This window comes from Zootoca vivipara, chromosome 7, assembly GCF_965207765.1.
Source record: "Zootoca vivipara chromosome 7, rZooViv2.hap1.1, whole genome shotgun sequence".
NCBI lineage: Eukaryota > Metazoa > Chordata > Lepidosauria > Squamata > Lacertidae > Zootoca > Zootoca vivipara.
Genome location: NC_142590.1, coordinates 64,939,169 through 64,949,381, shown reverse-complemented (window position 1 = coordinate 64,949,381; position 10,213 = coordinate 64,939,169). Strand labels below are relative to the sequence as shown.

General features: G+C 43.4%; 1 protein-coding gene across 1 annotated transcript; it reads left to right on the top strand.

Annotated features, from left to right (window-relative positions):
• Positions 1 to 1,244: 1,244 nt before the first annotated feature.
• On the top strand, positions 1,245 to 9,514 carry TIMM17A (translocase of inner mitochondrial membrane 17A). Its single transcript, XM_035124113.3, has 6 exons — positions 1,245 to 1,317; positions 3,772 to 3,871; positions 4,290 to 4,353; positions 6,271 to 6,399; positions 6,847 to 6,957; positions 8,336 to 9,514. Exons 1-6 carry the CDS (start codon positions 1,292 to 1,294, stop codon positions 8,404 to 8,406), a joined length of 501 nt encoding a protein of 166 aa, XP_034980004.1. The 5' UTR covers positions 1,245 to 1,291; the 3' UTR covers positions 8,407 to 9,514.
• The last annotated feature ends 699 nt before the right edge of the window (positions 9,515 to 10,213 follow it).

Below are 10,213 nucleotides of genomic sequence, written 5' to 3'. Positions count from 1 at the left end.
ACTCAAAACACCAAAACTCCGTAGTAGAAGAGTTTAGAGCCTGATTTTCGCCTCATCAGATTATCCTTGTTTTGAGTAATCCTGAAATTTTAGGGGCAAAGCATCAACACTGGTGTTGCTTGAGGTGATGTCATGTAGGCTACACAAATTAAAGGGGAAAGCAAACAGCTGCAAACACTCATTAAATTCCAGTGTGGACAAGCCCAGAAGCATTACAAACTATGTGCCCCATCTGCTGGCGGCTTTTGTTATTTTTTGTTTTTATTATTATTTTATTTTATTTTTCTGAAAAAAGAAGCAAACAGACACCCACTGGACCCCATCCACAGCTTTTTATGATCATTTGAGGATACCTGGTTTGGATCTAAAAGTGTTTTTGTTTTTGTTTTGCTTTGTTTTAACATTGGTTTTTTCACTCAACTGTTTCGTGAATTGCCGCGTAATTACTCCTGTTTGTGCTCTTCTTCCTTCCCTCCCTCCTCCCGCAACACCTCACTTTCTATACTATCCCGCCCCCATGTATTTGGGCGCCAGATACTCAGGACAACTCTTCCTGCATCTGATGAAACAGGCCGTAATCCAGGAAGGTTGATGCCATAATAAATGCTTTAGTGTTTCCGGTGCCAAAACATCATTTGTTGCTTTTTGAATATTTAAAGCGGCGCACGAAATGAACTCCCCATAAAAAAAAACTGCCGACATTGACTCAGAGTTGTTCTACCGCAGCATCTCTACCGTCGAAGACTTCTCTGTCTTTTGCTTTGGAAGAGCAAGTGGGAAACCAAGGAAGAACACATCTAACCTATTTCTAGTTCTATGGAGGAATTTCAAAATAGCCTCCGCGTTAGCCTCTCGCCCCCACTTTACCGTCTCTACAGGAGGCGCTGTTAGTTTGTAACATAGAGATATAAATGTAGAGACACGCTCTTTCGCAGACATAATGGGCACTCTTGCTCTCAAATCGAACTAGTTCCGACTCTGCAAAGTATAGAAAGTTCCTTTCTTGGTGTACCACATACGTGACCGACACCACACTTGTCAGAATCATGACCGTTCCCCCCCGCCCGCGTCCTTCACCAAATGTTAACAGTACGTATTGTGTGTCTACTACAGTGTGTCGCTTTCTTTTCCTCCTTCTCCTGATTCCTATTGGCTCGGCTCCTGGAAGCCGGACGACCAATGGCCGTGCTCAGAGGAGTCTCGCGGGGAAGCGGAGGTGCGAGGACCCACGTGACTCGCATGCCGGCAGCCGGCTGAGCGAGCGCGTTAGGTACGGAAGCCGGGAGCCAAGATGGAGGAGTACGCGCGTGAGCCTTGGTGAGAAGCCGCATTTCCGCCTTCCGCTTCTCCCGGGAGAGACGAAGAGAGGGACGGAGGGGCGGCGGGTTTGGTCCTTAGCTGGCAGAGCTGGCAGGAGCCGCTTAGCCTCCCTTTCTTCGGGACCGGCGGCGGGCAAGTGACCTTGGGGAGCCGCGAGTGGGTCAGCCGCCGCCGCTGCTGCCTGACCGGTTGCAGGGGTTGGGGAAGCCCCTCTTGGCCTTGCTTCTGCCTTGGCCAGCTCCCTTGCGGGTGGATGAAGTACCCGATCCCAATGGGTCCCAGAGACGCGGGATGGGCTGAAGCTCCCTGTGCCCGGGCAAAATGGGCATGTCCATTTTGTCCTTTGAATTGCAGAAAGGAGGACGTCTTTTTGCTAAACTGGAAGCTCCTCGGAGTGCCCTTTTAATCTCCCATGTGGCAACTCGGATTTACATGGCTATAACTGGCTATAAGAGAAGGTGCTCTGCAGGTCCATGGGGGCCAGTTTCTCGTGCGTCCTTCACCCATAATGTTTCCAATTTGCTGAGGCTTTGTAGGAAATTGCTGGACTGATACCACCAGTGCATTATGTGTACTCTTAAGCAACATGGTGCATGCTTAGGTTACACTTAAAAGTGGATAGGTTTAGAGATGCTGAGTATACACTTTTGCTTTATAAGATTAAAAACACATTGTAGGACTATGCAAACAAAAAGTATAATACAGTGGTACCTCTGGTTACAGACGCTTCAGGTTACAGACTCCGCTAACCTAGAAATAGAATCTCGAGTCAAGAACTTTGCTTCAGGATGAGAACAGAAATCGCATGGTGGCGGCACGGCGCCAGTGGGAGGTCCCATTAGCTAAAGTGGTACCTCAGGCTAAGAACAGTTTCAGGTTAAGAACGGACCTCCAGAATGAATTAAGTTCTTAACCCGAGGTACCACTGTACTGCAGAACAGTGGGATCAGCACGCACCTTGGCAGCACTTTATGGATGAGGTTGCTAGATCCACTGTACATGGGTTGGGGAGATGGCTTGCATTTATAAATCATTCATGAGGAGCATGCAACCTTTGGCTTAGTATCGGAGGGGAGAGAAGGAGAGTGGAAGGGGGACAACTGAAGTGCTTGGAGCAATGTAAGAAGGGAAACCTCTGCAAGTCATCAGTTCTGACCTGTGTTAATGAATGAATGAGGGGAAGCATAGTGGATGGAGAATTGGAGAGACGCAGGGTGCACAGACAGGCACAGGGTGTATCACCTTCAAAGACCTTCCCTGGCACCCACAGGTTCCCCCTCTCAGAAAAAAACAGTCCCGAAATTGTATCCAATATAATACATATGTCTGCTTCGTGGTGTGTGGTGCCCACAGCAGCTTCTCTAGTTTACAGATGAGTCCAAACTGGTTGTTGACCTCTGAAGTATAGTTTAATGCTTAAGTGTTCCAGACCCAATAATGTTCTGCAATGGCAAAAAAAACGGAGAAGAGATTTTGAGTATATAGTTAACGGGAGTTATAGTTTTACAGTGTCATATGTCCTTCATTTATTTCCATTTATGAATAGCTTCCTATGAAACATAACAAAGCAATTAGCAATAATAACATCAACGTTTAAAACAGATACCAGACCCCGGGCGGTGTGTGTGTCCTCCACTAAAAGGATTGTGGAAAAAGTATTCAGTAGGTCCCAAAAAGACAATAGAGACAGTGCCTGCCTGATATATAATGGGAGGGTATTCTAAATGGTGGGTGCTGCCACACGAAATGGCCAATTATGACATTATACAGAACAGATGCCTTGATGAGATGTAATCTGCAGTAGGCCCTCTCCTGCAGAGCACAGTGGTCTCTTGAATATGTAAGAGGTGAGACAATCTTTTAGGTAGATAATCTTTTTAGGTTTAGTGAATCTATATATAAAAAAATATAAACTGGGCATGTGGGTTATTATCCACTTTTCTCTGAAACCGCTTCACCGTTTGCGTTCAAATTTGAACACAACGTCCAAAGTGAATGTCCGAAGGCTCTTACAAGGTTTTCAAAGACAGGTGCCACACCTCCGCCAGATGACACCCCCCAAAAACCCTGTTCCAGAACGCACCACTCAGCCTGCTGGGAAAAGAACCAGGGTGCAACCAGCGCCCTCTAGCGGTGGCTACACTGGTACTACACCTATAAAACCTTCCCTCTCAACAGCACCTCAGCTGCCGTTTACATACTAGGCCGAAGCCTTTACAGACTAGGCTGAATGGAGGTACTGACTCGCCTGGGTGGGGGTTGGGGGGAAGAGGGGGTGTGATACGTCATGGGACGGGACAGGTTGGGGGGAATCACAGGGATTAGCCACGGCAACGCGTGGCAGGGCCAGCTAGTAAGGTTATAAAATAATGAAGTGACCCATTTGTTTCTTTTACTATGATGTGATGTTTGTGAGACTGAGCACATTAATGTATGTGTTCTTTCATTTAGCCCTTGGAGAATAGTGGATGACTGCGGTGGCGCTTTCACAATGGGAGCCATTGGCGGTGGCATCTTTCAAGCTGTCAAAGGATTCAGAAATTCCCCAGTGGTGAGTTAAAATGATTTATTGTGGGGAAGGTTTATGATGATATTTTTTTTAGTGATAGTGAAAATTAATGCACATATTTTTTTTAAAATGGAGACAACTCTTTCAAGGTCTATTTCAGGATGTGGCAGAATCAGGCATAGAAGGGTCTTCCATGAGAGAGGAAAATTAGATGCTTAGAACCTCTTGAGCTTAGCTCAGGAGATGAAACCAATGTGCAAATAAAAACAGTTTAAAAACAAAACAAAAAAAACCCCTATTTGCTGTAAGGTGCTATATAGAAACAAGAAACTGATAAAACATGCAACTTGCAGCAAACAAAATAGGTTTGTTGTTTTCAGACTAAATGCATCCTAAATTCAGTATGTGAAGAGCTTCAACTATTGAAATTGTTCCAATTTCATTATTTTATCTCTTGCAGGGTGTAAATTATCGGTTGCGGGGTAGTTTGACAGCTATTAAAACCAGAGCACCACAGTTGGGAGGTAATTGCACTATATATCCAATCTCTTTTTTTTCTATTCTGTTTTTAAAGGGATATTGGTAACAGTTCTCACTTCCCTTAGTTTACCTTCATTACATAATTGTTCTTAAATGAATGGGATGATGAAACATTTCTATTCCAAGAGCACATGTGTATTGATTCATACAACTGGTTTCTTATGGACTATGTTGTTTCCTGCTTTCTATGTTTCCCCTCACTGCTACCTCTTAACATTTCTCTTTTTTTGAACACAACCCATATCCAGTACCAGTTTTTAGCTCTGTAAACCTATCTTGGGCTTTACATAGCTTTCTCTCCAACTTTATACTTAATAATATGTACTGTTGCACAGTCTGGAAAAGTGCAGATGAGACTTGTTCAGGGTTATGCTTCCATTTTTTTAAATGAAAGAATCTAATGTGCACAGGTAAGTGTATGTAGAATCTATGGAAATCAGTGGCACCTGTACAAATTTTAAATATGTGTGTGGGATTGTGGCCCTGACCAAAATATCTACTTGGTGCTTTTCTGAAAATAAGCAGGGTGCTTTTTCTCAAGTTTGTTTGTTTGCTTTTAAAAATCAACTTCTCAGTGTAACTCATGCATGTCATGCTAAACCAGGCTTCCTCAAACTAAGGCCCATGGGCTGGATGCAGCCTGCGAGGCTCATTTATGCAGCCCCCGGCAACCCCCGCCGCCCGCTGCCGTTGCCTGCTCTTACTGGTGCGGCGCAGCTGCCCACTTCCGGGTGCCTGGAGCATCGGAAATAGCTTGTGCGCATGCGCAAGCATCATTTCTGGCGTACTTCCAGGCCGGAGGAAGCCATGCGCATGCGCACAAGCTATTTCCAGTTTTCTGGTGCCCCAGAAGTGCATCGGAAATCGTGTGTGCACACGTTTGGGTGCGTGCTCCCGTGCGCTCCCCCGCCCTCTGGCCTGCTGCGCGATTGGCGCAGTGGGCACCGGCCTGAAGCCAGGTAAGTTTGGGGACCCCTGTGCTAAACTGTGGTTTAGTGCAATGTGCAAGCACAGCCAACATCAGGCATTTGCTCCTGTTCTCCTGCCACTGGGCAGGCAGCCAAATAAAACAATTGTCTTGTTTCAACTGATTTTGTTTTGAAGTGCTTGGTTTTTAACACACTAATTGCGTTTTATTACCGTAATATTGCCAAGTGGTTTGAGGACTTGCACAGAATATAGTGCTCCAGAACTTTGAATTGTTGATGAGAAGCTACTGGTGGCGGCCAGTAGATTCAGTTGTAGAGTGCAGTGAATAGAGTCTGTTAGGAAAGGAGAATCTGGATAGTGAGAGACTTGATTGTTGTTTCAGGATTTTTCGTTAACATGTGATAGGAATTATGGGCTGCAGGTGGCGCTGTGGTGTAAACCACTGAGCCTTGGGCTTGCCAGTCAGAAGGTCGGCGGTTCAAATCCCCACGACGGGGTGAGCTCCTGTTGTTCGGTCCCAGCTCCTACCAACCTAGCAGTTCGAAAGCACGTCAAAGTGCAAGTAGATAAATAGGTACCCCTCCAACGGGAAGGTAAACGGTGTTTCCGTGGTTTTTCCAGAAGCAGCTTAGTCATGCTGGCCACATGACCCAGAAAAACTGTCTGCGGACAAGTGTCGGCTCCCTTGGCCAGTAAAGTGAGATGAGCGCCGCAACCCCAAGGGTCCTTTACCTTTTTAGGAATTATACTTATGAAGACATTTGTGTATTGTCGGCTTCCTGAATAATTATTGGCAGATTTTGTCATGAATTTGCCTTTGCTTCTGTTGTGGGCTTGAAGCGGAATATCTGCAGTAACCATTGCCTTTGCTGGGAACCTGAAACTTAATATCCAGAAACCCAAATAAGGAAACTGCAATAAGTACTGTTTTCGCCAGTTCTGAACCCAGATATCTTCCCCCCTTCAAATAGGTAGTTTTGCTGTGTGGGGTGGTCTCTTCTCCATGATTGACTGCAGTATGGTGAAAGCAAGAGGAAAGGAAGATCCTTGGAATTCCATCACTAGTGGTGCCTTAACCGGAGCTATTTTAGCTGCAAGAAGTAAGGACACCAGTTTGGAGTTAATGCTTATTGGAAATATTTCATTGAAAATATTTTAATGTCAGTTTTTAAAAATGTTAGACAGTCTTACGTTCACATACGTGCTTGACCTTTCTGCGGTAAGGGTTGTATTGTTTATAAAAGTAAGAATTTATAATGAACACATGATTGCATCAATATTGCTAGGGTAGGAACTTGGACAATTTTAGCATTGAGAGAGAAAAAATTTGAGTTGTAAATTCACTCAAGAATAGAATCATTGAATGCCTTTTATTTGGCAAACAATCCGTACTGCTATTTCTTTCCTGTATTAGCTCAATTATTCTCCCAGGAAAGATGCGTACATAACACATAGCTGACATTTCCAATAGTGTTTGTGAAATAATCTGGTGTACCATTATAAAATATTTTTTAAAGCAACACTTTCCATATTCTACCTCTTTTCAGATGGGCCAGTTGCCATGGTTGGGTCTGCAGCTATGGGAGGAATTCTTCTGGCTTTAATTGAGGGAGCTGGTATCCTATTAACGAGGTTTGCGTCTACACAGTTTCCAAATGGTAAGATGCCTATCACAACTTGGGATGCAACACAAGATGTTAGTCATGATTCTTTTAGACTTTACGCTGTTTAGCCATTTGACTTCTGTTTATCTGAGGGAAGGCTATTCTAAACTACAGTATATAAAGATCTTTAACCAAATGGTTTGTTCGGGAAATTAAGATGGTATAATATTTTGGAATCTGGGAGAACAGGAATGTGACAAGATAAGCTTTCTTATGGATTATGTACCTGTTGATACCTTCACAGAATTGGGAAATGCAAACTGATATAAACCAACTGTTAATAATAGTTCTTGAACCGTATATGGATTAATTCTCAGTGAGGTGGTTGCCTTTATGCAGCATTTCACACCATTAAACTGTTAATGATTAACACTAAAGCTTGGATTACCAACAGATATGGTCAGAAAGAAAAACTTTCCCGGTTTTATCCTAGGCTTTCATGAGGATACAGTGGGATAAGTGGTTGTGGTTACAATTAACGGGATGATGCCCACAATGTCATGTGCAGTGCCTATGAAAATCAGTACTGGGATCTGTTTAGCCAAAGCAGCAAAGATGCTTTGGAATGATATGTATCTGTTGATTGCCCAAGTATGCAGATTTACCCAGGAGTAGTCCAGTTGATTTCATTGAGTCTTACCTGCTTCATCAGGACTTCATATTTCTTTGGCAACTTGCAAATGTCCATGTGCATTTAACTTCCCACTGAAATACACAGCTTGTAGCTGAAAGTGCACTATTTTCTCCACTAACCTCCTGCACTATATCCCCCTGACCGTAATTCCCACCTTTAGCATCCTTACTATAAGCTGATAGGGCAGACGTGAGCAACCAGCAAGCTGCATGTACCCCTCATGCTGTGTGGCCTGCCAGTTCCCCATTGCCACCATTACTGCCATACTTGCTGCTGCTGCTGCTGCTGCTGCCAAGTTCAACATAAAAGGACTTCTGCTTGCTTACCCTCCCACTCAGAAGTTTTAGGGGTGGTTTTCCTCTGCTTCATTGCTGCACTAAACTCATATTTGATCCTTCTGCCCCGTCTGATCTTGTTTCTAACCATAGAGCCTGTGCCATAGATCCTCTGGATACTTTGTGGGCTCTATGGCCTGGCTTCCTTTCCATCAGCTCCAGTGTTATTTTACAGTGCTGAGGAGCTAATCCATGCCCCTTTTCATACTGGAAATCTCCTATTGCACAGCACTGGGTATGAAACAGATTAACCTCAGTCTGTGCAGTTTATGTTTGGTCTACTAGTAAGTACTTAAAACAATTGTATAGAGTAAGTTATAAATGCTTGATCTGAAGACATACCCACTGTTAACATGCAGCAGAGCATTGAATACTTAATGTTTGTTTTGTGTTTCAAATGCAGGTCCTCAGTTTACAGACGACCCATCTCAGTTGCAGCCCTCTCCATTTGGGGACTATAGGCAGTATCAGTGATTTCGTGTGTCCTCCTGTTTTGTGCGGTACAACAAATTGTCATCCTTTATGAACGAGCAAAATGCAGCATTATTTGAAGACTTTTCGTTGGATGTGTGCACCTAGGTTTTCTGTACTTTTCACAATATTTAAAAGATAATTATGAATAGTAGGATTCTATTATTGCAAAGTGGATATGAGGTGCTTGAAAAACTCTCTAATTAAGCCTTGTGGTAAGAGGATCAAGCAATGTATTACAGAAAGAAAGTAATCTGTGGCCTTTACAGTGTAGCATTTATCACACTGGTGCCAACTTTAAGGAAAAGAACAGCCATACTGCAACAGAGCTGCCTGGCCCAAGATCTGATGTCTCCCACATCTCCCACAAGAGTGGGCTAGTATCAGGGCAAATGAGGCTGTCTGCTTTCAGTTTTATACTAGACATTTGGAATTGGGGACAGAAGTGAATAGGGAGTATTTATTTATTTTCTTCCTCTTCCTTACTATCTTTAATGCACAGACAGGTGTGAGAGGTGGCAATTATTTTTCTCAACACAGTGGTCTCAAAGCACTCAAAGGGATATATTCATAGCAGAACTGCTGGAGATAGTTCATAAAAACTCTACCATTTCTTTGCAGAGTACCTAAGGACTTCAGTTTGCTTTCTCCAGAGTTGTCCTGGGCTACAGGACACTCAAGTTTGAATGGCCATTTTGCATCCTTTACAATTAGATCTTGTATGTAATTCACATATTAATGTAAGAATGGAATGTTGACAATTTGATGGTGTAATTTCCACGTTGTAGGGTCTACTTCTCAAACAAGAGAAGTATTCAGAGTAAATCTATTACCCCCAAAACGTATTCAACACTTGCACAGCCTGAATATCTCTTTAACACTTTGAATGGACTTTCCACATCCAAATATGAATTGACAATATATTACATCCACAGTCTTCTTAGCTGGATCAATGATGATTACTTTTGCCTAAATTAAAATTTGCTTGCAGGTGTCTATAAATGTGGGAAATTGAACAAGCTGAAATACTCCTGCTATTCCAGTCATCCAGCATTGTTCAGTGTTCCTAGTTACTGACCGTGCTTTTCCATTAAATGTGGTTATTTATAAATGTCATTTGTCTTTGACCTATGTGAATGCTTCAGAAGCCATGTCAACTAGAGGTTTGTTTTTGCTCTCAGCTAGTGCAGAGCTACACATTTGGGAGCTGGGGAGGGAATTGGCATCACACCCACACCCACTTCGTGGCTCTAGCATTGGGAGGAAACCTTGTGTGGATCTCACTCACCAGCCTGCCCTTTTGCCATGGCAAGAGGAGCAAGCAATATTGTCAGACTCTAATCCCAGATAACACTACAGGCCTTTCAGATAAACTAGTCTTTGGAAAGGGAATGGTAAAAATGATAAGAGTGGATTTCTAAGGAGGAGACACAGATCAGGCAAGAGCAATCCATATAGTAGCCCCAAACTACAGAATAGCTATGTAATGGATTATCTGCACCTGAGAAAATAGTGCAGCTGTTCCATAGCGTTAAAAATGTTGGCCTTTATGAGCTCTGGAGAAAACTGAACAGGGAAAACTAGGGAGATGGATGTTTTTGAGCACAATGTCATGCTAATGCCTCATAGAAGTGAGTGAACAAAGAGTGGCTAATTCACAGAAAATGGCTGACGTGGAAGCAGGTGGCACGAGTTTGGCCTAGAGCACTAAGGGCCAACATGATGTCCTCAATACATTATTGGAATATACCTCCCAATTACAACTTCCCTAAGTGAGAGTTAGCTCCTGAAGGAACATTGGATACTTACA